A 26,754-nucleotide genomic window follows, 5' to 3' on the forward strand; every position below is an offset into this window, starting at 1 on the left:
TGTCCTTACATGGCCACAAAACCACTGGCAGAGGACAACCAATATCCGTTTGATTCCTTGGTGGCAGATTAAGCAGCTGGAATGTGCCATAGCACCTGAGAATGGACAGAGTCAGGGATAGACAGTAAGGAAGGCCGTAACCTGGATCCGGCTGCTGACATTGTGCTTGCCTGAACCTCAATTCAATCTCCCAAGTGGGAGAAGCAACAAAATGGATAGATGGTAGAATTGGTTCTGGTTTGGCTGAGACCTCTTCAGAAGTGAACTGCCTTGAGAGAGCATCTGGTTAAACATTTCTGGAACCTGGACAATAGGACAGAGAAAAGCTAAAGTGGCCAGAAAACAGAGCCCGTCTGGCTTGCTGTGAGTTTAACTATTTGACTGAATCTACAAGAGATTCTTGTGATCGGTCCACACTATGAAAGGCTGCTCAGCTACCTCCAGCCAGTGGCACCATTCCTCGAGGACTAACTTAACTGTGAGCAGTTCACGGTTGCCAATATCATAATTATTCTCAGCAGGGGCCAGTTTAGAAAGCAGAGGGATGTACTTTTTGACCATGGGGGAGCGCTGGGAGAACAACGCCCCCACTCTTGTGTCCAATGCATCTACTTTGACAATGAACCGAAGACTGGGATGAGAAGGCTAGTGGTGTGACTAGCAGCAGTCCAGGTTACTATTTTGCCCATAGACCAGCCTATGTAGAGGTTGGCTTTCTAAACCAGAGATATCCTAAAACCATTGGAGTGTGGAGTGAGTCTGTGAGGTGGATGCTGTCTTTCTGTTTACCTGGGCTAGAGTCAGCTATTCAGGGCTCAGGCTTCTAAGGGGGATGGATTGGAACTTCCCTGTAGGGATTTCCAACTGGGCCACAAGGCTGTGGTCAATTAAGTTTTCCTTGGCCCCAGAGATTGTGAGGGTGGAGAATGTGAATGTTTGATTCAGCCAACAGAGGGAAGCAGAGATCTGCAAGTGAAGGGGTGACAGCAGCATGGCTCAGCAGTACACCCCCAGTTACTGATGAGTCTGGTCTTTTTCTGGGTGGACAGGACAGCTGGCCACGTACTGTCCCAATTTCTCACAGTAGATACAGGCATTGGTACACACATAATATAACTCCACTAACTTGTCTCCAAGTTAATGGAGCTTTATTTGAACAAAACAAATCTGATCAAATTTTTTTTTGTTTTTTTAAATATGTTTTCTGTGCCATTTAGTCAGTTGGCTAGTTTTATGTAATCCAGGGTGCAGGCAGGCTTGGGGAATCGGTGTCAGAGGGGAGACAATGGAACAGGCTGAGGGTGGCCACCAACGGCAGCGAGGCCGGGGGAAAGTCCAGGGGGAAGAGCCTATGGTGGCTCGACAGTAGAGGAGGCAGAATCCACAAGCATGGTCTGGAGTTCCGGATGGAGCTGGCAACAGTGGCTCGGCAGGCAGGCAGTGGACAGAGTGGACTGGCAGGAGGTACACTGGTAGCTGACGCTACAATCTGGCAGTGAGTGAAGTCCATTGCCAGGCTTTATTGCTGCTGGTGATCGGATGCATGCAGCTGCTTCCCATCAGCGCTGATCACCATCAGCCAGTAGCCCAGCAAGAGGGGGGAGGTGCCGACAAGCAGCAGAGGAGAGAAAAGCGGGGGGCAGACAGATCACAAGACAGATGCAGAGGCAGGGAGAGATAGAGGATAATAGGTAGAAAGAAAGGAAAAGAGGGAGAATGAGGGAGAAGGAGGGGAGTTGGGATGGGGATCATGACAGAAAAGGGATAACATTAGTCATTAGTACCTCATAGTGTAGAGCAAGGTTCCATCCTCCATGATTCTAAGTAGTTTATTGGGCATGGTCATGTTGTGGGCCACAGATTTCTTGCCATTATGAAAGAACGTGTCGGGGGTCCAGATCTTACTAGCCATTAGGTTGTTGAGAGGCAAAATGTTCATTGGTCCATGGAACTTCAATCGTTCATCCTTCCAACTCTGGCGGAAGAAAACGTCTACAGTGTACTCCTGAGAGGAAGACAGAGCAGGTAAAGCAGTGTTAAGAGGCTGAGCTGAGTGAGTGAGAGAAATACAAGTGGTAACTAATCAGTTTGACAATGTTTTGTTTTTTCCCTCTACAGGATGGCAATAAATCATGCCAGTGAGCCAGCAAGTAAAATGCCATGACTATGGAACCTGTACACTGAAATAGGACAAACATGCCCCTATCCCAATAGATGTTTTGCTGTACACAAAGTGCTTGTCTCAACCATAGATGCTGCTGGGTGACAAGAGTGGGGTGTTTTGGAGTTTAGGTTAAATTAATTCAGCAAATCCTGAATCTTAACCTTGTTCATCACATGTAACATTTATATTTTAAATCCAAATTGGAGCTGCACAGAAACCAACATATTTTAAGTAGTGGAGGGAGGCACTGTTGGGGGCAGAATGGTCCATATTTAAGAACCAACTGCAATACATGTCTGTACACTTCTAATTAAATAGTAAGATTATATTCTTCTGTTTCTAAAATTTTCCATATGTATGTCATTATATTTGATGACATATTTGATCCTTCTTGCCATGGATGTGCAAATCTGTACAGAAATATTTCGCCATTCTTCATTTCAGCTTTGCTGGAGAGCTTTTGCTGCTACTGCCGACTCCCAAATATTCTAAAGCAGTTAGATTAGATCAAAGTAACTGAAAATTCTTAGCCATTCATAGTCATTTTCACTTTTTTCCTTTTTAAAAACTTGCATGATTGTTGGAGTGTGTACAATCACAGTTATGCTAGAAAACCCCTCTCCTGTCAAGAGACTCTGAGTCATGTTTTCATTGTATTTAAATAAACTCGCATTCAGAAGGCCAGCCATAAATGTCATTGACTTACATGTTTTAGAATAATGCACACTCATGACACAATCCCACCTCGATGTTTCACATCTTGCTGTATGCATTCACTGTAATAGTACTGGTCAGGTCTATTTTATATGTCCTGGACCCCATTTAATCCAAGATAATGGCTGTATATTTTAATTGTTCTGACTTTATGAAACCAACAGTCAACAAGTACATCAATTTAATGTGAATCCAGGCTGAATTTTTAAAGCTCTTTTATTCAACTGTGTGCACATCTTGTGTGCTTAAAAAAGTTAGCTTTGTTACAGGCTCATTTAAGGGCCAACCAAAAAATAAAAAACGCATGAATAAAAAGTAGAATAAAATATTCTCTTTAAGGGTAACTGATATTCAGTCTCATAATTTGTCAAGTCTAAAAATACACAGCTGAACCTATGAGTTGAGCAAGTTTTCACCAGGGTAATGAAAGATGGCTGCTAACAATGAGTATAGACCAGTCATTTGGATCTACAAAAAGCTAATGGGTAAGCGACACTTATCTTTGTTTAAAAAACAAACAGAATGTAACAATTTGATAATGATATAGAAATCCATCCATCATCTATATACCACTTAATCCTCATTAAGCAGGGGGGCTGGAGCCTATCCCAGCTGACTTACGGTGAAGCCAGGGGACACCTTGGACAGTTCGACAATCTATTGCAGGGCTACATAAACAGACAAACAATCACCCTCACATTCACACCTACGGTGTGAGTGAGTGAGTGAGTGACATACAAAGTGAAGTGCCATTATCTGCTGCAAGTTTGATGGAGACGTAGGATGTATTAAATATGAGACCATCTCGTTTTTCTGTCTTTTGAAGGTGCAGTCGAAACCAGAACTACTTCCATCCTTCTGCATTTTACCTCTGTGGCACTTGAATATTTGAGAAAAGTCAGTTGGGGGTGGGTAATTGGTTGGGACTGTGATGAAAAAAAAATTACAAAGGTTTTTAAGGTAAGAAGTGTGTTTTGTGTGTTGGTGCATATGTGTATATGTGCGCAGAAGCATTGAAGTAATTCAATAAGAGTGTCAGCACACTGGATTTTGATATTTAACTGTGACCATTTAACATGGCTAAACACTTTTGTGTTTACTATTGACTTTAGTAAAAAGAAAAGGTTTTAATGATTTCAGGTTTATATTAAAGCAATATTATGCAACTATTTTTCTTAAAAATCTGCATCAAAATTATTTCGATGGTGAGAGAAAATGATTTGGTGGTGAAAAGAGAATGTTGCCTTTTGTACCCTCTCCACACCCCAAGTGCCTGTTCTTGCATTACGTAACTTGTATGGTATGTTCGCAAAAAGTGCATAATGCTTTATGGCACTAAGTTACACATCACCAACTATGGTTCTTCAGGTAGCTGTAAGAAGTAGTTATCTCATTATTCTCAGTACAGACATCATGACGGAGGTGAAGAAACAGAGGAAATAAATCTTAGACTGGCTTTTTGTTTTTAGCTACTACTACATGTTTTTATGGACTGTATTCAAGTGGCAGCTGGGGATAAAAAAAATGAAGTTTTTCTTAACTGCCGTTTGTGGCATTGATTCATTATCCATTTGGTAGGAGGGTGAATGGTACAAAGTAACCTAATGTGTAAACTACAGCCTGTTATTCAGCTAAAGTACACATGGCATTTACTCGCCCGTTGCTCTGAACAGTAAACTGCTGTTGAAGGACAATAGTTAAAAAGTTATCGGAGTGAAACACTTCTTCATAAAAGATCGTCTTGATTATTTTTTTAGAACGAGTGTTCATCTTGTATATAGACAATCTTTGACGTTTTGATGTAAGACAGACTAAGACATGGCAGAAAAAGTTGCAAAGACTACATGTATACGCTGCAGTGGCTAAACGTTTGAGCCTAAAGAAATTTTCGTCTTTGTAAGTATCAAGTTTACAAAGTACTCGTATAGAGGCCACAAAGTTATGAATTGTTACTTCAGGAAGTTTTGTAAATTCTGTCGTGTTTTGTCAGCTACCGATGTTAGCAACATGTATCTGTTGTGTAGCTGTTGTATTAGCATACCACATACAGAGATGTTGATTGCATATGTATTTGTATGTTCCAGTTACCACAAGTTCAAAAGATGCCTTCATAAACTCAAGAAAAGAAAGCCTTGTGTGTGGAGTATCTTTTGACGGTTCGCTGGCTGTCTAGCAGTACAGTTACGTGTTGTGAGGACAGCACAATTTGTCCCTTTGGCCTTCAGTGGAACCACGTCTCCTACCTCATCAGTAGAACGAACCCGAGTTGCCTTCTCGTTATTAATGGTTACAATTCCCTGGGTGGAAGTCCCAGGGTGGCCTTGTCAGGCCGGTGTCTACATCCAGTAGTTGTACGTAGTTGTAGCACCCTAGTTTATCTCACTCCCTCCACACGCCACAATCATGAGTAAAGGCCATGTTTTTCATGATGTTTAAAAAAAAATCTTTGTAATATAAAAGTGCCAAGAATTACAGCAAGACATGTTTGTTTTACTGTGGTGTCTGCCAGTTCTATGCAACTCATATGCAAGCTGGTTGCACAACTCAAATCAACATATTACTTGTAAATTCTGTCACAGGTACTACAATCATGTTTTGCAACAGTATGTTGATAATGTTCAACATTACTGAATAAATCTTGACACAATATTCCCTCAATGTCATGTTCTACTTACTGTTGCTGAGGAGCAAATGCTGACAACGCTGACATATTTCATCTTGTTTGGAAAGCCATCATACACAAATTAGGCTATGAGTGAGTTCACAATTTTGACTTCAATGATATTACAAGGCCTTTATTCTTTAATTATTCAAAAACAAATTAATTCATTTTGATCGCAGTAAACTGGGTTTGGCAACATTATGTAAATATGCAATAAGTTTCCACTAAAGTTTAAAATAATGTTCTCTCAATAAGGTTTTTTACATGTCACACTGTCTCCATCATTAACAAGAGATCAAGAAATTACCTGCACTGACAAACTTCATAATCACAGAACCAGGATTAATTCAGTGGGAAACTGAGAAGATACCAGGATTACTACTGCCGGACCATGTTGACTTAATAGTATGTAGCTGATTATAATTACCATAACAGGCCAATGATTCATCACACTCATTGAACTTGCAATCATAGTTCCCTATATTAATAATTTTCATTTAAATCATAAATTAAAATGCATTATTTGATCCTACTGATTAAGTCCTCAAAAACATTTCAGTTATTTTTTTTTTTAGCATTCAGGGCTTCAGAGCCTCCTACATATTCCAGATTGTCACTTTTGTAGCTTCCTTGTTCATACCTGAAGCAAAAATCTAAAAAAAAAAAAAAATTTCAGAACTAAGTGATTGTTAGAATGACTGCTTGAGGTGAGCATTCAAAACTTTCAAAAAAAACCCCCAATTTTCATTTCACACTTCGTCTATGTTGTCTTGGTTTCTGAAGAGATGATGTCCTATAGTCTGAGGTTTGAGACTTGCCATATCTGTGTCAGATACTGGTCCAAAACTGGTGACATAGATGTCCGTCTTCACTTCTGTTACTCGATCTGTAAAGACAAAGAATGATATTTATGATAAATAAACCTGTGCAAAACAAAAGCAAAACTTGATGTTATGATGTCCTATGGGCAGTTATCTCCTAAATCAATTTAATTGATCGTCAGAGAATCACTGAACTAGCTCTCCATCTAATGGGTCTAGGTTCATGCAGCCCAGAGGGATCTTAACCAGGTGGGATTCTGAGGAACGATAAAGCTGGTCGGCGAGGAAATTCGCCTAGCTGCTGACTGCCTTCATCCAGATACCTATTCCGCTTCCTCTGATAATTAATCCAATTGAGTAGCCACTTTTGAATGGTGAAATTAATCTACCAGTCACGTCTGTTAACGGCAGCTTTCCTCTAAGCGGACTTTGCACTTGGTAAGGTTTAAAGTTAGAGGTTTGGACATGAATAACCCCAGGGATAAGTTTTAAAAAGGCCACCCACAGCCCCAAAGACTTATGTAACCTTTCAGAACCTTTTTAGCTGTAATGCACACATTAACCTGACTTTTAACCACCAGAGAAAATATATATATGATTAATTATTGTGATAGGGATAAATTGAATTTCCAATCTGTTAACTTTAATTGCAGGATAAATGTTTATTATTTCAGCATGAGCACAACATAAACTCAGAAATTACAAAAATCAATGAGTCTGATTCAAAACATAAACATTAATATTCTTCCAATTGATTAACGCGACTCATGAATGGAACAATGCTTCTATATAAGAAAAGTAATAATCACCCAGAATAAGTAATTTGGAGGGGGCGAGCAGTCGACTTGGTAAAAACCGGCTGCTCACCTGAAGACTGACGAGCCTCCAAGGCTCATCGGCTCAGGGGGAAGCGGAGGGGGTTCAGTCCAGATTTTGATCTGCCTGAATCCTTTTTTTTTGTCATTTGGGCCAGTAAAAACTTTTTTATAATCCACTCTGGTGTTGTTCCTCATGGAGACAATAGAGTTCAGTAATGTTCTCTCACTCAGTGTTATTTTTAGATCACAGTCCTCTGTAATCCTCAAACAGTGCAGAAAGAGCAGTCCTTCAGTCCATTTTCCAGTGGAACAAGTATTTCCTTGAAGATCATGTTGAATCACTCCTCCAGAATTGCGTGGCAAAATCCTCTCAGATCAGACCTGCTGCCACCTGGAGCCAGTCAGACGACTTGCTCCGAGTGGCTACCTCGCAACAACTCTCAACTTGCTTCTTTATCAGGTGTATTTTATATCATACGCTGAACTCCCTTCAGGTTTTGCATATGCAATGACAGCATACTTAATTAACATGAGCAATAAGCTCATGCTCTCCCCCCTCCCAACTCACGCCCTCTTCCACCTCATCGATCATAAGACCTCTCTGTGTTGTTGAAGAACTAAAACTATCTGTTTTGGACTATCTAGCCAGTCCACCCAATGTCTCCTGTCTGCAGCTCAGAGAAGGCCCCTGATCGGGAAATGGAGAAGCTGATGTCAGCGTCTAACTATCACTGACATCCCATTGTGCATCCTTTTGCACAATGTGCACAGACTTACAAAAATCCCCGAAGCCTATTTCGAATTTAATAACCTTTGCGGTGAACATTTAACCCTAGTTCACTTTAGCTCTTGACTTCTTATACCCCAGTTTCTTATGGAAATTAAAGTTCTTTAAACATCTCAGTTTCACAATAATCAAATCTCTTAACCCTTTGATGCATAGACCACATCAGGAGATACACATTTTCCATTGGATTTAGGTCACTTTTGACCCATGTTATGCATCAAAGGGTTAAAAGCATTTCCATTTCATAAAGTATCAGTTTCACCTAGTAACCAAAAACATCACTTTTCACAGTGAGTTGCTCTTCTGACCTGGTTACTCTTAAACAAAGATTATAAAAATAGGTATTCAAAAAAAAATAAAAACATCACTTTTTACAGTGAGTTACTCTTTTGATTTACGATAGTTTCAAAGATTATAAAAATAGGCATTCAAGTTAGCTTAATCACATCCATTGGGTTATGGCATAATTTGGTTATAAATCTCAGGTTATAATATCACACTGTGCTCCCTTATTTAGCTGTTATTCTGCCAGAGCCCCACCCTTGTGGCTGATTCTGGGATCTCATATCTCCATGCATCTTGACAATGTCTAAGTCACAGGGAAGATTAAACAAGCAACTGACTGACCAAGAAAGAGTGTGCTGTAACTGCAACTACTCTCCTCTGTGTTATTTTACATCTAGAGAAAAGAGAGAAGATTTGCAGAAGACAAATTAATAAAATAATGGACAAATTTTAGGTAGCAGAATTAGAGACGTCCTTAGTTTTGGTGTTTGTTGTGGGTCAAGTGCCAAAAATGCTTGATGCTTCATTCATCTTTAATAACTTCAGTTCATTTATTGCCCTCTTGAAGACTGGTGACCAACGCCTATCTACATTACATTACAATAACTTTATTAATCTCCGAAGAGAAATTCAGTTGTCTGGGGTCTCGTCTGTTTACTTTAGAATTAAATAGTCGAATTGCTGATGGTAAGAAAGATTTTCTGAATCTGCAGCGCAGGGATAGGAGACATCCACCACCGATGTTTTGTTGCTCATTGAGGCAGATATGAAGTGGATGATCCATTTTTGTGAGAATGGCCTCCATCTTGCTCAGTGCACGTCTCTCCACCTCATCCTCCAGTGAGTTCAATCTGATTCCAACCACAGAGCCAGCTTTTTTACTCAGTTTGTTTAGACACCTTGCATCCTTGTTTTTATACTGCCTCCCCAGCAGACTGCAGCATCTTACTGCAGATGTCTAATGATTGAAGTCTTCTGAGGCAAAAAAGTTGGCTCTGGCCCTTTTTGCGTATGAAGTCTATTCTTTTAGACCATTCCAACTTATTATCAAGATGGACACCACCTCGATGTCCACGTCAAAAATGTTCACTGCCTGAAAAGGGTGCTTGGATCTGCGGAAATCGATGATCATTTCCTTTGTCTTCGAGGAATTGAGTAGCAGGCAGTTTTTGTGACTCCAGTCACTGGAGGCACTTATCAGATCCCTGTATTCAGCTTCATATCTATTTCTGATACATGCCATGATAGCAGTGTCATCAGAGTATTTTTGAATGTGGCAGGACTCAGTGCTGTATTTGAAGTCTGATGTATACAGTGTGAACAGGAATGGAGCCAGGACTGTTCCTTGTGGAGCCCCAGTACTGCTCATTAATGTCCCAGAAACACAGTTCCCCAGCCTGACAAACTGTGGTCTTCCTGTCAGGTAATCTATGATCCAAGAAACACAGGAGGGATCCACTCCCATCTCTGTGAGCTTGTCTTTGAGTATGGTGGGTTGGATGGAGTTGAATGCATTTTAAAAAAAAAAAAAAAAAAATCAAAGAACACAATTCTCACATAAACTCCAGGTTCCTCCAGATGAGACAGGGCACGGTGAAGCATGAAGACGATGGCATCATCCACTCCAATGTGTTCTTTGTTTGCAAACTGCAAGGAATCGAGTTTGTCTTTGACCTCAAGCCTCAGTAGGCGTACAATCAACAGCTCCAGAGATTTCATGATGTGTGAGGTAAGGGCAATAGGTCTGTAGTCATTTAGTTAAGCCGGACATTTGATTTTTGGTACTGGTACAATACAGGATGTTTTCCATAGAGCAGGCACCTGCCCCAGCTGTAGACTCAGGTTGAAGATCCTGTGGAGAGGTTGACCAGTTGTGCAGCACAGTCTTTAAGCAGCCTTGGACACACACCATCTGGACCAGCTGCCTTCCCAGAGCAAAGTGTCTGAAGCTCCAACATCACCCCTGTCTCTGTGACAGAGAAGGGTACAGGTGCTAGAAGGGAAGTGGCTGCAGCTGTGGAGACGTGTAGGAGACGGAGGAGGAGAAGAAGAAGCTATAGTGGGATTTCCATTTGTTGAGAAGAAGGAGGAGCAGCAGTGGAAGTAGGTGTGTCTACAGTATCAAATTTGTTGAGTTCATCAGCTCTTTTCACATCACCCACTATTGGCTCCCTTTTCTTTTTATTGTTATGTCCAGAGATGGTACTGATTCCTCTCCACACATCACGGATGTTGCTGTGTTGAAAATTCCTCTCTCTTTTTTTTGTATTCCAGCTTTGCCATCTTCAGTCTCCTCTTCAACTCATGTTGTACTTCTTTGAGCCGTTCTTTGTCACCGTCTCTAAAATCTTTTTTTTCTGGTTGAGGATTGGCTTTATGTCGCTTGTGATCCAGGGTTTGTTATTGGGGAAACAGCGAACAGTCTTTGCAGGTATAACTGTGTCTCTACAGAAGTTGATGTACTCAGTAAAACAATCAACCTGTCTGTTAATGTTCATACTGTCCTCATCTGTTTCCAGCAGCACATTCCAGTCTGTTGATTCAAAGCAGTCCTTTAGAGCTTCACTAGCTTGAGGAGTCCATCTTCTGATTTTTGACTTTAGTTGCAGGCTGTCTCAGCACACAAGGTTTGCAACAGGTCTGCAGATAAACCAAATTATGTTCTGACCTGCCCAGTGGTGGTAAAGCAGTAGCTCTGTAAGCTTCTTTTACATTGGCATACAGCAGGTCTAGGATTTTATTTTCTCTGGTGGGGCAGTTAACAAACTGTGTAAATCCAGTCAGGTGAGAGGAGAGGTTGACATGATTGAAATCTCCTGCTATTATTACAAGTGCCTCAGGATATTGAGTCTGTATCCTAGCAACAGTATCATGCAAAACATCACACGGAACCTAGAACCTATCTATCTACCTTTATATTTAATATATATACACCGATTTTGCATTACACTCACTCTGTTTCTCCCTGTGTCCTCTCTCTGAGTGTCCCTGGTCCCAGAGTTGGAGCTTCAGATCTGTGGTTGTTCTCCCACCAACTGGCCTAATCTCCATCATGCCCACTGTGGGATGCTGCTGCTGACCTTCCTCCAGCCCACTGCTTCCTGCTGCCCATTTCCACCAATCTACTCTGCATTGCCCTTACTGAATCTGAATCTATACTTGATATGCTCATCTACATATTTTTGAATTTTACCACCAGCTATATATGTGGTATATTCAATGCCAGAGCTGTACACCATAGCAGTAAACTGTAATCAGTTTCCATGTCAGTTGTATTTTGCATGTATCATCTGCAAAACATCATTATCATTGCATGCATTATCATGCATGCAAAACATCACACGGAACCAAAGTCAGTCGCCTTGGGTGGGATGTATCTTGTAATATGGCCGAAGGACAACTGCCGAAGGACAACTGCCAGCAGTTCAATATCTGGACAACAAATTTCTCCTTAACAGTTCTATGTGAGGAGTTACACCATCTCTGGTTAACAAATAAAGCCAGACCCCCTCCTTTCTTCTTGCCACTAGCTTTAGCATCCCTGTCTGACCTCGTGAGAGTGAAGCCAGGTAGCTCCACAGTTGAGTGTGAGTTGTTTTGATTCAACCAGGTTTCAGTAAAACACAGGAAACTGCATTCACAATATGTTTTGTCAGTCTTCACCAATGTCTCCAGCTCATCACTTTTGTTTGGCAGAGAGTTGACGTTTCCCATGAAGATGTTTGATGGAAGAAAGGGCTTATATCTCCAAGGTTTTTCTGATATATATCCAAAGTTTATCTGACAAATCCTCTGGCAAGGTTTATCTGATAAAAATCTCTTGTCTCCATATTTTCTCAGATTTATCAAAGGCTTCAAATAATGTTACTAAAGTAACATTAGTGTAGTGGACTGAGGAGCAGAACATTCCACAGAAACACACAGAGAATCCAAGGACCCTTTCTCAAAGCTGTAAATTTGGGAAGAAACCATTTCAGAAGACAGCAAACCCAAAACTCACATCCAAATGGAACATCTGCTGATCGGGGTTTACTAAAAAAGGACCACTCACAACTCTCTTGGAGACAACAGGACGTTTCCTGCCTCCACCAGAATCTGATAAGGGTCATAGAGTGTCAACTGTGAGGAAAACTACACCTCTGGAGAAGAAGATTTGCATTCTCAATGTGAGCTTCTGGTCTCCCTTCCAAGCACACAGAATTTTCATTGCAGGAATGAATTGAACAGTTTAAATCAGAAGATTAAGGAAATTAAATAAATTTACTTTCATGTAGTTTAAAGTCTACAGTTTCTTTTTATGATTACTTGATTACTTGAAGTCTCGCTGCAGTCTCGTCTTCTCCTCGAAAAACTATGATAAATTCCTCCTAATCTCATATTAGACATTTTTTTGGCATTCTTGCAAAAACACCAGTTTGAAATAATTTTATGTGGTGTTCCCTGTGCATTTCAGCCATCTATATTTCTTGAAACACTGAATTAGAACGAATTGGATGACGTGACTGAGAAGATACTACCCTAAATGCATCAGCAACATGAAGCTAATTAAGGCTCCATAGCTCATTTAAAACTAGACAATGTTGGCAAGAGGGGATAGTCAAGTTGTTAATGGACAGGGTTATTCTGTTGTATGTTTTCTATCATCTAGAAATTCAGGTGAAGTAGCAGGAGTATGGGGGGGCTCAGCTAGCTATATGTGGCTAGCCGTCCGTATGCTGCCACCAAGTCCTGCAGTTATTAAATAAACACTAGAAGATGTGAGGGCAATGTGGCATTAACACAGTAGTTTGGTATGATGTAGCTTTACTTTCTAATTGGTTTATTGTCAGCTAACTTAAATGAGGGACTTCCAGAGTAGCATTAGGTCCAGTTTAATTGCTTTAGAAGCCCTTTCAAATATTTGTTAGTTTGTATGAGCAACCATCAATGTTTTGACAAGTTTCAGATAAAGTCATTTAATACAGCTTGTATTATTAATGACCTCAGTCTGTCTGTGGTTGCCTTGCAACCTGATAACAGTAAACCCCAGGAAAGGGGCAGTGGGTCAGAGATTGCAGTGCTTATTTGTTCCATAGTTATTGTCTTTTGATGTAATTTATCATGACTTCAGTGATGACGACATATTTATTCCATCACATTTACTCTCATAACTATTAAATCTAATAAGTCTAAACTTTTAAAAATTTGTTCATAGGCTCAAAAGCTAGCCAGCCATTTCCGTATATTGCTTTAGACTTTCATGGAAGTAATTTCTTAAATATTAAATTATTAATTATTTTGCATACTTTTATTTTTATATATACATACATACTCCTCAGATTGTCCGTTGCTGTCCAAATGAATTGCTAATGTACAAAATTTATATATCAAATGATGATTATTTATATTGCTACAAAAGGACTACAAAAAATAATTTTAAAGTACAAAAACAAATACCAATCTCAATTTGACAAAAAGAGACAATCTCTGAATCTATACCATTTATAAACTTTCAATCATTTACAGTGAAACAATATAGAGAAGCTTAGAGAATAACTCATCAATCATAGCCCTTTACCCAAACTGTCTCATAGACTCTGGATTGCAGGTCTAGGCGGTTGCGGTTTTGTAATTTTCTACTGGTAGCACCTTGTCACAGGCAAAACACATCACTTGCAGAACATTTTCTTATCGATAGACACTACAATTTACCAATGTGCCAAAAACGGCCCTCATTGCAAGCTGCTGCTGGGTAGCTGCAGTGTTCGGACAGGTGTGTGACCAAAAGTGACGTTGAAAAGAGTTAAACTATAGTCTTCACATGTCATATTTGTCCAGTACATAACCAAGGGATTTTTTTCTACATGTGATCTCTTCTGTGAACGGAAAAAACAGCACATGTAGGTGCACTTCACATTTCAGGAGAAGACCACATTATAAGTGTAAATACCACAGTACACGAAAGTTGTAAAAGTACTACTTTCCAACACTGTGGTTAACAGAGTTGTTGCCTGTACCAGTTAGAGCAACACCAATACATCTTAATGATCATCATGACCTAGCACAATGCGACCAGTTGAAAATGTAACTCTCAGTCTCAAAAAAAAGGTTGCAAATGCACCATTTTGGTCCCAGTCTGAAGCCCTGGTGTAGACACTGCAGCAGCAGCAACAGTTGCAGTAGATAAAATGACATTTTCATTAGTAACAGGTTCCCTTGCTTGTATTTTTTCCTCCAGCTGCTCTGATGGATGTACAGTTGTAATGTTCCTGTGCAGGTTACTTGTAGAGCCTGCTAGATATGAGACATTAACCCTGCATACTTTGTATTTTCAAAAAGGAAGCCAGTTAAGGTGGTTGGGACATCCAATTTGGATGCCTCCGGGGAGACTTCCTTTGAAGGTTTTCCAAACACATCCGCCTGGGAGGAGACCCCGGGGCAGACCCAGAACTCGCTGGAAGGATTATATATCTTGTCTGGCCTGGGAATGCCTCGGGATCCCCCAGGAAGAGCTGGAAAGCATCGCTGGAGGGAGGGATGTCTAGAATGACCTGCTTCACCTGCTGCCTCCACGACCCTGCCCCGGATAAGCGGAAGACAATGGATGGATGGCTGGATGGATGGAAGCCTTGATCAGTATTTGTGTTGAAGTACTGTTAATAATGTTTCACATAGACCACATTTTAAACTGTTAAGTAAAATATTTCTTCTGGGTGGTAATCTAAGCAGCAGGATGGGACAGAGAAAAATAATCAAGGAATTGGGCTGTTTGTGTGAAATTTAATATCCTGAATAATATTCGTTATCTTTCATTTGGATAAGTTAAAAAATGGCACCCTAGTGCGATGGTTCTGCAAAACTCCACTCAGGACAAGTCAGGAAGGGAAGTAGAGGCAGACTCCCCGGGTTTGGCGGTGGGACCTTGCTGGTATAACGTTCTTCCACACTGTCTGAACCAATTGTCATAATTGATGGAACCATGAAATCTGCTCTCTAACAGAAGTCCTTCTGGAGACTATCTGTCTATCAGTTCATGACCTAAAGCTCAAGTGCAAATAAGTTATGCAGTGTGACTGTGAGCCAAAGCACACAACCAAAAAAACAAAACTTAAGAGTTTGGACTGTCCGAGTCAAAGTCTGCATTTGAATCCAGTTGAGATGCTGTGGCAAGACCTTAAAAGGGCAGTTCATGCTCAAAAAACATCTAATATTGCTGCATCAAAATTATTCTGCTGAGAAGCGGCTAAAATTTCGTCATTTTGACGTGATTGATCACAAGCTATTGCCGTGGGTGATCCAAACAGTTATTAGGTTTAGGGGGCGATTATTTTTTCACAGGGTTCATATGGATTTTAAATAAATCATTATTTAAAAACTGCCATTTGTTTTGTGGGTTGTCGCTGTCAAATATTAAATAAATATAAATATTAGTTTGATGATCTGAAATATGACAGAAATATGAAAAAAAAAAAGACATCAGGAAGGGGACACATATTTTTAACAGCAAAGTATATACTTGCAATTAAACATTTTTGAATGAAGTGTTTATTTATTTTTGTCAAGACTTGAATGTAATTTTAGGAAGTAAGACATTGTGTATTTGGAGTTTCATTCAATCTTGGGGAATAAAGTTCAGGATATCTCAGTCTTTGCCACTTCAATTTTGACCATTCTTTATTGACTCACAATAGGAAATTACTGGAGAACCCCTTTACAGTGGCCCATGGATTACAAATATGTGTATAGTGTTACTTGTCTTACCTCCCAGGCCAGGCCTCAGTCGGTTGTCATATCCATCCAGAAGGCTGTCCAGGATCTTGGTGAAGGTTGTAATGTCTTTGGAGTTGCATGTGAAATTGGAGTCTGCTCTTGACCTAATAAAAAACAAATGTGTGATTAGAAAGAAAAATGAGGACTCTAATCTCATACAACAATGGCACATTCTGGCAATATACAATTTCATCTCCAATATTTCATGCTAAATAAAAATTATTGTTACACTGAATTTCTTGTAAATCAAAAATTGATGGACATACATTCATACTCTACACAAAATTGTATGAACTGAAAAAGAAACCCTACTGAATTGTTTCTTTGTAAACAACATAAAATAAAACTTAGTTAATCCAGGAGGAAATTCCTGTGCTGGATATTCCTAAAAAAAAAAAATTTAAACAAAACAAATGACATATTAGAAATGCAGTGCCTAAAAAGTAAAAGCCAATAAGATATAAGCATAATACATTACTGAAATTACTACCAAAAAAAGAGCTAAAATAAGGTTATGATGAAATACTATGTTGCACCTAAAAAAATGAAATGAAAATTAAATATTGCATATATTGATGATGCTGTACATGAAAATTAATAGTGCACATCATCAAAAAGTTGCAAATGAAAATTAATTGTTGCACATGACAATGACATATTGCACCTGAGAAATGAAAATATGAATTAATGCACATGAAATGAAATGCTACACATAATGCAGAACTATTATTGCACAAACTATTGAGAAGTAATATTACAGTCATACTGAAAATATTGTTTAAATCTAAGTGTCCACTGTTTTAGTTATCCTTTCTTGCAGAAGGGGTAAGAGTTAGTTTGATGGCCACTGGCAGGAAAGATCTCCTGTGCTGTTCTGTGCTGCACCACAGTGATCTCAATGTGTTGCTGAAACTGTTCTGATGTTACAACAGAGTGCTGGGGAATGAGAGACATTGTCCAAAATACTGAGCAGGGTCCTCAACATCCTCCTCTCTGACACCTGCAATGAAGACTCCAGCTCCACTCTCTGGACAGGACCAGCCTTCTGAGTCTGCTAGCACCCCTGCCTTCACTCTGCTGCCCCAGCACACAACACAGTAGAAGGTGACACTTGCCGCCACTGACTGATAAAACATCTGCAGCATGGTTAGGCCGATGTTGACAGACCTCAGTCTCCTAAGCAAAAAAAACCAGGCAGCTCTGAATAGTACCATACAGTGCCTCTGTGTTTTTAGTCCAGTCCAGTTTATAGTCTATGTGGACACTGAAGTATTTGTAATCCTCGCCTGCGTCCAACTCTATTCCTTTGGAAATGACTGGGTTGTGATTGGTTCTGTCCCTCCTTCAACACTATATTCCCCATTATCTGTTATTTAGATATTCCAACAACAAAAGGCAAGTGTGATCAGATGACATATTGATTTTGTGTAAACTAGACAGTAAGAACAAGTTGCAAAGCCATATTTGTCCACTTGGTTCTGGAAAAATGATACTTGTTTGGGGACCTCAGGTGAGCAGCATCTAACACTGCTATGATTAGTCACCACAACTGATTGTCAACGCTAAATGTTCTGCTGACATCAATATTTTAAACCACTGCATGGCTTTCAAATTTTTGCTCTAAAATGCGTCAGTTCATTGCAACAAATATTTTTCATTCATGAACACTACTTTATTGCTGTATCATGTTGTCTGCCATTTTTGGCTTCAGTCAAGTAGCCTCAGCACAGGGTTTGAGTTAAGTTCAGGGTTAGGATCTCATACTTTTAGAATGCCAGGTGAAGCAGAGTCAGACACACACATATTAGCAAAAGCCTACAAAGTCCAAAGGCTCCTAAAGTATACGAGTACTTCAAATGAACAAAAATGTGGTTTGTAGACTGTACAAAGTTTTCCTAGCATACCTGAAGAGAAATCACACAGGCACTTCTCTGGAAGATACACCTTTTAGGTATCTTTTGTCCTTGTAGCTGCTAAATATACTAATACAGCTCAAAACGCAAAATTAAAATTAACTCCAATTGTTAGTTGATATTAATATTGATAGAAAAGAGGTCTTGACCTTCAGCCCCAGCCAGATCCAAATTATATTCACTTTAGTCAGGCCAAGAAGGCTGTCATGAAAAGATTCATTTGTTTGCCTTACAGGAAATAAAGAATCAGTTCTGGTACTTGGTTCACACTAAGGGCTTAAAGACTTACAGTAAAGCATATGTCAGGCTTTATAAATTTTAGCCATTTTGATCTGTCTTTTATTGTTGTTGTTTAAACAAGATAAAATTTTGAACAGGGAATGACTTCAAAATCATGTTTTGTAAAGCTTTTAAATAGATAAATAAAGCCCTGATGACCGAAATGCCAATTATTTTGCCTGTCAAAATTGGTACAGACAGCCTCCAATGTTCTAGTGTTTGAAAATGCAGTTTGACAGATTGTGCACTCGGGGAAATTTTACCTGCTGACAAGGCCACTTGACTATTTTAACCGTTTTTTTTATTTGAAGTGAAAAATAACCACACTGTGTACTTATAAACAAATTCAATTTAACTGTTATTTAAACTTGTATAAGAAGGAAAGCACAGTGATACAGTCAGGCAGAGAGCTGTCAGAGAGGAGACCATCTGACAAGTCTCAATGGGAATTACTTTGTCTTTTTCATAAAAATAAATAAATGGCCACGGCATTGAAGTACCACATCACATAATGCCATGATCACACTATTTACCGAATTATGTTGGTTTGGCCATGTGGAACACGGGGTGCTATAAAATTATATTTGATACATTACAGACAATGTAATTGCTAAGGGTCGTAACAACACTGAGAGCCAGTTCCTAAACTTGAGTTTATCTGTTGTACACAGCCTACACCGATGTACGGGCTATTATCAAAAAGCCGAATTTCCCAGAACGTCAAAACAACTCTTAAGAGACTGCATTCACTCTCATTAATGGTGTGATATCTTTCTGATAAGCAATTAATGGTTCAGTGTTTAAATGTTTCAGAGGTCTGGCGTTACGCTTCATAAATGGGAGAAGCAGTCCAGAGAGGACGTGTCCTAAATCTCTTTTTATCGCAGTTATTTAATGTCTGTTCACTTAAATAACAGCTACACACAGTAGTCTACATAACAAACCAACTCGTTTACCACATAGAAAGCCGGTTATCCACATAGAAAGCCAGAGAGCCATGTATGCTGCTTGTACCCACCGTCCGACCACGACAATAGTATTATTCTGGTCTTCTTCGCACAATTTTTAAAAGAAACAGACAAATAAAGAACTTACCGTGCCTGCCACAGTACGATCAAGAATATCATTACAGGCAGAGAATGTGAGCTCCGTTGTCCTCTCATTGTTGAAGCCTGTGAACCACACGGCAAACGCTACCGGAGCCCGTAATCAGTTCGATAAAGTTGGAAAGATATTCATATATTCGGACTTCCGGCATCAATAACTCATTAGATATACGTTGTCAAAACATATACGGTGCCTCTTTCCTATCGTTGTAAGGTAGACGGTGTGATAAAAGCCCAGTTGTATCAAAAGTAGCCGTTATTCAAGCCGCAGAAATAACGTGGGTGTCTACGCGCAGCCGGTGCTGTGCGATGAGTGCACTGGGACCGTCTGCAAATTGCAAAACCGCTGCAACAGTGAAGAGAGACACTACAAAAGAAATAGCAGGGACATCATATTTTGCAAAAGTATGCATTTCAGCTCACGAGCAGCATTTTAAGTGTATAAAAATCACGAAGGCTGCATTACGTGAACTTCAGTGTTTACAAAGAAGTTTCATCTTCAGAATGACTTCACATGTGCTTAATAAATTGACTGAAGTACTGACAAATGTGCTACTGTTAAAGTACAATACGTGTCACATGAAACAAGTGTTAAAGAGTGCATGGTATTGTGGTAATTTTTGTGTTTTTATTACACCAGAAGTGTTTGGGGGAAATTTGCTCATTGCTCAGGCAACCATCTTAGCGTCGAAGCGTAGCCTTACCATAGACCCGGATGTGTGCATTTTTACATTGCGAGGACAGAAACTTAATGTAAGTCAGACTCAAAACAGGTCCTATTATCCATAAACAGTGGTGGAGGAAGTACTCTTGCTCAGTATTTAAGTAAAAGTACAGATAACCAGCAAAATGTATACGTAAGTAGAATCAGAAGTACTACATTAACAATCCTACTGAAGTAAAAGTAAATAAATACTTACTTTTAAATGTACTTTAAGTATCAAAAGTAAAAACACTCACACAATGGGTTGTCTCTTAATGTCCAGGCCTATATTTCAATGAAAAAAAACATAGTATGGGGATGTGTTACCCTGTCAGGTAATATACAACCAACAGAATTATAAAACAGAGCGTGAAATGTATCACAGCGGATAAGCATAAGTACACTCACCTTTACAATAAACAAAAGTTGTTGCTGAGACATCTGCAGACGTATAAGAATTACTAGTAATTATGACTGCATTTTCTAATACATTAGGCAAAACCAGTAAAGGAAGATGGTTATATCTTCAAATCATTAACTTTTTTGTAATCTATTCAAAGCACAACAATAGACTCTGTTGGCTGCATGTCAAGCCTGCTACTGCAGGTTCCAGATAGTGCTCTCCCTTCTCCCCGCCTTTTCTGTGTTTCCTAGGTGTGCTTGGCACAGAGGCTGTGGCAGCAGGTGATTCTGATCAGTAATCAGCACCAGCTGAGGCAGGAGCAGGTGGAGCTCGTCCAATCAAGAACCATCCCTGCTGCACTAAAATCAGATGCCACTCACCACTCGTTGCCGGACCGTGAACGATCAGTAGTCAGTTCTCTGCACCGTTCTCTCTCGCCCTTGAGTTTTTGTGGAACTTCTGGTAATTGTGTTATTGCTTCTTTCTAGTCTCGATTCCACATGCTCCAGCTCTGTCTGTTTCCTGCCCACCTGGTTCATCCGATTATCTGGCCAACAGCTCATCTGCACGCTCCCCACCTGTGTTGACTTCTCAACCACCAATCACTCCCAGATTCCACTCACCTGGACCATTCAACCACTGTCTCTGGCATTTCAATCCACAAGCCTGTGGCCGCAGCCTCCAAACCCTGGAGCCCTCACCACCAGACACACACCACGTCTGCTCCCGATCTCAACACACTGACAAGAAGATCCGGTTTCTCAGTCCCTGGTCCTTCCAGTTAGCTCAGCTAAATCTCAGTCCGAGCATCCCAGCTTCTTGTAGGCCTGTAGTTTTTCTTAATGTCTATGGAATTTCTGTGTAGTGAATTCTGAGCCTAGTTCTCTTGTTTAATCATTTACCTATTCCAGATTAGTATTAGAATACTGAAGATTCCGTGAGTATAGTCGCTCTTCTGTGTAAGTAGATTCAGTCTCCAGTAGTTCTGGTGTTTTGTCGCTTAGTCATCGGGTTAGTATCTGCTTCTTAGTTAATTCTCAATTCCGTATTTCCTAGTATCTTTCCTGCCGAGGCATTACCTTTCGTGGGATAGTTTAATCTTGTTCATTTGTCCTCATTCCGCCAGCCCACTAGGGGTTTTCTTGAGTAAGTCTGTCTGTAGGATTCGGTGACTGTATGTCACTTCCAGTTGAAGTTTTCCGGTTTAGTTTAGTAGTTCTATTCTGTGAATCTCTGTAAAATAAAATCTTTGTTTTACATATATTTGTCCTCCATCTCATTTCCTGTGCCTGAGCCTTGAAGGAAACTGTAACACTGCATTACAGAAAAAAAATATATCCAGAGTTCACATGGCAAAAAATAGGTAATTGACTAGGCTATTAATCAATGACAATATTAGCACTGGCAATTTGTTTGAGTAATTAGTTTGCGACATTTTTAAGAACATGCTTAAAAATTGTTCCTCACTGGCAATTACACCCTAAATGTAAGAAGGAGTGTTTCCACAGGTCCTTTATTCCAACATTAGACTTTACAATGCCGCTTTATATACTGGTCTACCTCTGACCCTGCTGCATTTTTTCCCCTTACATATGCATACCACTTATGTGCAATAACTGTTCCAATCTCATGCTCATGTAAATAGTCTTCCTTAAAAAAAACATCTTCTGTGTATATATTCTCTGCATTTTTGCACTGTTTCTAATTTATTCTTGTACAGCCTTTATACTGTTTTTCTCCTTTGAAGCTGCTGTAACGGTGAACTTTCCCCACTGTGGGATCAAAAGTTTATCTTATTAACTAAAAATCTCAGTGCAGTAAGAATACAGAGAATTTGAGGACAGAATGTAGAGCTTTGGAAGAGACAGATCATGTCACATTTTTCAGTTATTTGTCTGATCAAATAGGCTAATTTATCGACAGATTATTCAACTATTCTAATCAACAGAATACTCAACTGTGAAAAACAAAAAATAGTTGCAGCCATTTTTTAAACCTTTATTTTCTTTAACTTCTGACATGTCGCAAACATGACGATTCAACAAGTCTTAATGCTGGCAAGGCTCATCTGTAAACATTTTTTCCCTTTGTACAAATGGTTTTAACATGGCAGTTTCATGGTCATTTGCATTAGCAGAACTTCTTGTTCAATTTCAACAAGAGTTGGTTTTCAAAGTTTTTTGAGCCTAGTCTGCTTTTTGGAGAAAAAAATCTGCCCACCTGAGCTAGTCTTTCATGCTGCCTGTCTTCACAGCAGAGTGTTGATTTTGAGGGACAAGTCGAGAAGATTGGGCACTGATTTTGAGGACATTCATGGAAGTTGTTGAACTGACCAAATAGAGATGTCCAACTGTCTTTTTGTCTTTTTTACATAGTTGTTGCTGTCAGGTCATTGTAACGCTGGAGATGTGATCTGTGCCTTTTCTGAAAATAAATCAACATTAAAAATATATTCTGAATTAATTAATTAATGTTAATTCTAGGGCTGGGCGACGTTACCTAAAATTTACATCATTGTATAATTTTTCTGTGGTAATGGTATTATATCATGCTACTGCAGGAATACTCCACTGAAAATATGAGTCTCACTTTTCACTCTATCAACAATATAGTACAACGTATCCCAACAAAAAGAAAATATTTTTTTTAAAAACAGATACAGGTTTCCCACAGATTCATTATAAGCGCTCTCCGCCACAGAATAATTTTTACTTTTTGGAACTGTGCATCTCATTCTCACTCATAAGTGCGCGGTCAGTGAACAGCTGGTGTACCATACAGTCTCCGATACAGACAGCAGATTGCGCTGTGGCTTTTAGTCTGACTGGAAAACCAACAATGGAGCGGAGTGGTGCTAAAACTTGTGGGCTCAGACTGATGACAATCTGTGAAAGAGCTTAGAAGAAAATGCACAGCATTAATGCACAACATTGACCTTGACAAAATGTGAACGTTGTAATCGCGACCGCTAAATGGCTAATGTAAAACAGACGAGTTTATGCTTGTGGTAAAATCCGTTCACTGTTTGTTTTTACCACCAACAGGTTTGTTGTCCCAAGTGTATGACAATATTATGAAGGATCCATATAGAGACAGGGCTGCTGTTAAATGGTCAGAATAAAAAAAAACAAGACAAGACTAATTTTACCCGCACTATCTAGGCAATGTGCAGGTACAAACTTGTCCACGAATACTACTTTCACAACCAAGAAAAGCTAGACCCTATATTGTATATGATGTCGAGCTAGCATGTGTGACAAGCTAACTAGATGGTAACCTTGCGTTCCCATGGAAGTTGAAACTAAATACTGAAAACACTGTTGTACTCTTTTCTGGCAATTGCTGTATTGTGACACCTACAATTGTCACAACTGTATAATTATTTTATGCAATATTGTAATAGAGGCCTTTGCTACAGTTTTACCAGTCACTAGGGTGCAGTTTCCTAATTTCCCCACAAGGGGAAGATTCTACTGAGGCGAGCAAGGTGGTGTTAACCCTTTGATGTGCAGTGTGGGTCAGGAGATACCCATTTTCCATTGGACCCATGTTGTGCATCAAAGGGTTAAGGCAGCACGTAGCTCCCACCGCTCAGACAGAGAACGGCCTGCTGAGTAATGACAACTGATGGCTCCTGTCTCCCTTGTCTTGCATAAAACAGGACACATCTTCTGACGACAGGTAACTTGGCTGAGGCCTGTACCAGTATACTAATATACACTTTGCTAGATTAGAGCATTTATAACATGATGTCACTAAACAAAACTAATATAACCTTGGCTAATAAGTATAAACCCGAGAAAATAACGTAGCATAGCAAGAGCTCTGCTTACCTCAATGTGTTTCTTTAGATTTGAAGGTGAATTATTGAAAGCCAGTAGTTCTTTTCTTTGAGGCAGACAGTTGAGACACTAGAATTTCCATGATTCATTCCTGGAGCCTATATAGCCGCATTTCCATAAGCACCTACTCGGCGCGAGATGACTTGACTCGTCTTGGTTTGTGAGCTTTTCCATCAGGACTAGTACCTGGTATTGTTTTTAGTACCTTCTCGGCTAAGGTTCCAAGCGAGCTGAGATGAGCCGATAATGTGACGTCTGCAGAGTGCAGGCCACTGATTGGACAGGAAGTAACAACACACGAGAGTGACTCCAGCACGATAACAAAACCCGGCATTAAAAAAATAAAAAATTGCAAATGTAACCCCAATGGCCCGGCAGGTGTCAGGTGGGGGGTGTTTATAAATCCTGTATGTGTAAACAAAGAGACACACGTTTTAGCTTCCATTCAGCTTGGCAGCAGGATTTATTCTGCAGCAAGTGCCTCAAGGCGGTTTTATGTTCCTCTCTGGCACTATGCGCCATCTAGTGACCTGTTTGAAAATTGCTTTGACACAGAAATCCGTAATGCACCATGAAATTAGTTTTTTTTAACATACTTAAACACAATGAAATAGTTTTTACAAAAAATTTCTATATAAGGGTATCTGTTTTTAAACGCATTTTAACTTATTTTTAGCAATTAACTGTATTAGTCTCAATGACTTTTTAATCTTTTCTTATGACATATTTAACCTTTCAACTGTATTCCCATTCATCTCTAAGATAAACATTTTTAACCATTTTACACTCTCCCCTGCTTTTTTTTGAATGTCTCCTGACATTTGCTATGTTTAGTACTTGAGTTTATGACAGATTAGTAAACTTGGGTGAAGCAGTTGTAGTAGTAAGGAGGTGGGTAATTGAAGTATGACAGTGGAACAGCACTGAGATTACTTGTGGTAGGGTAGCCTGACAGTAGCGAGTTTACCCCTGCATTCCACTGCTGGTAAAATGGCTGTCCCAGTGTGCCATAGGTGAACACTTCCTTTGGTTTGACTGTCTGTTTGGATCTCCTCACTGTCGGTGTTTCCACTCCATGTTCTCCCTCTGCTTCCACGTTTCCTTGTGATCTATCTTGTGCATCTTCCTCCAGTACGACATCCTGAAGAGTTTCATTCTCTCCTTGTGATATGTTTTCCCCCTGGTCCTGGTTGCCTGTTTCCTCTCTAACAGCGGGGTGAAAGTCACGGGCTGTGGCACTTAGCCTTTGCTCAGTCTGAGGATGCTGCACTGGTTGATTGTGCTTTGTCTGTTGAGGTCTCATCAACCTGTAGCATGGAACTGGTTGGTAAGTGTACTCCTCATCAGAACTTTCTGTGTTTTCTTCCTGTGTGTCAGTAATGGTCTGTTTTTGTTTCTTAGGGTTTCCTTTTCTTTTCTGGGTTGGTGCTGGAAGTGTCTCTTCCAGGGGAAGTTCATTAACTGGAAGGAGAAGGTTTCTGTGGCGTACACGCAGAGTTTTGGGTCCCTTCTCAGGTTGAACTTTGTAAACTGGCCCCTCATTAACTCTCTCACAATACGATGCACCATCTGTTCCCAATACGCTCTGAGCTTCCCAGGACCTCCTCTCTCTGAAAGGTTTTTCACCAGCACTCGATCTCCTGGGTGAAGAACAGCACCCCTAACTGTTCTGTCATATTGGTTCTTACTTTTGGCTGAGGATTTTTCACTGTTTTGGGCTGCGATTTCATAAGCAGAACGCATTCTGTTTGCCCATTTCTGTGCGTATGCCTGCCGATCAGGAGACTCAGGCTCTTTCTTGGGTGGGAACAGTAAGTCAACAGGTAAGCGCGGAGGTCGGCCATATAAAAGGAAAAATGGGGAAAAGCCGGGGGCTTCATGCCTTGTGCAATTATAGGCGTGCACCACATGGGGCGGATGATCTTTCCACTGACTCTTTTTTTCCTCTTCCAGGGTATGCAGCATTTGGAGTAGCGTGCGATTCAGCCTCTCCACCGGGTTACCCTGCGGGTGGTATGGTGTAGTTCATGAATGACCAGTACCAGCCAGCTGCTGTAATCTGTTGAACAAGCTGTTCTCGAACTCCTTCCCCTGATCATGGTGAAGCTTCTCAGGATATCCAAAGCAGGGAATGAAGTCCTGAAAAATCTTGTCGGCTGCCGTTTATCCTGCTTTATTTTTTGTTGGATACGCTTGAGCAAAGCGTGTGAAATGGTCGACTAGGACAAGTATATACTCATAGCCTTGACTTTGCTCCAAGTGTAAGTAGTCAATGCATACTAACTCGAATGGACTGCTTGTGGAGATGTGTCCCATGGGCGCTCTCTGGGGAAGAGTGGGGCATTTCTGTTTAAGGCAGACACATCTTTTGTTAACATAGTCTTCTATCTCATTCTGCATGATGGGCCAGTAAAATCTCTCACGGGCAAGATGAGTCACTTTCTCAGCACCAACATGGCCCATGTCATTGTGCAGGCTTTTCAGCACAATGGCTCTGAACTTTTTTGG

At 40.1% G+C, this 26,754-nt stretch overlaps 1 protein-coding gene across 3 annotated transcripts in view; it reads right to left on the minus strand.

The window, feature by feature from the left end:
* Nucleotides 1-20,506, minus strand: part of gabra2a (gamma-aminobutyric acid type A receptor subunit alpha2a) — a 45,515-nt gene extending 25,009 nt beyond the window's left edge. For 2 of the 3 annotated variants that reach the window (XM_035949646.2, XM_023273573.3), the window contains exons 1-4: nucleotides 19,288-19,596; nucleotides 15,992-16,104; nucleotides 6,359-6,426; nucleotides 1,785-2,005 (exon numbers count right to left, since the gene is read on the minus strand). In XM_035949646.2, the coding sequence (XP_035805539.1) occupies nucleotides 1,785-2,005; nucleotides 6,359-6,426; nucleotides 15,992-16,104; nucleotides 19,288-19,355 (470 nt within the window). In that variant the 5' untranslated portion in view covers nucleotides 19,356-19,596. Of the gene's footprint in view, nucleotides 1-1,784; nucleotides 2,006-6,358; nucleotides 6,427-15,991; nucleotides 16,105-19,287; nucleotides 19,597-20,258; nucleotides 20,287-20,409 lie in introns of those variants that run through there. The other variant, XM_023273578.3, reaches the window with a different exon arrangement.
* Nucleotides 20,507-26,754: the final 6,248 nt, after the last annotated feature.

The sequence above is a fragment of the Amphiprion ocellaris genome, chromosome 20 (genome assembly GCF_022539595.1).
Source record: "Amphiprion ocellaris isolate individual 3 ecotype Okinawa chromosome 20, ASM2253959v1, whole genome shotgun sequence".
In the NCBI taxonomy this organism is placed as follows: domain Eukaryota; kingdom Metazoa; phylum Chordata; class Actinopteri; family Pomacentridae; genus Amphiprion; species Amphiprion ocellaris.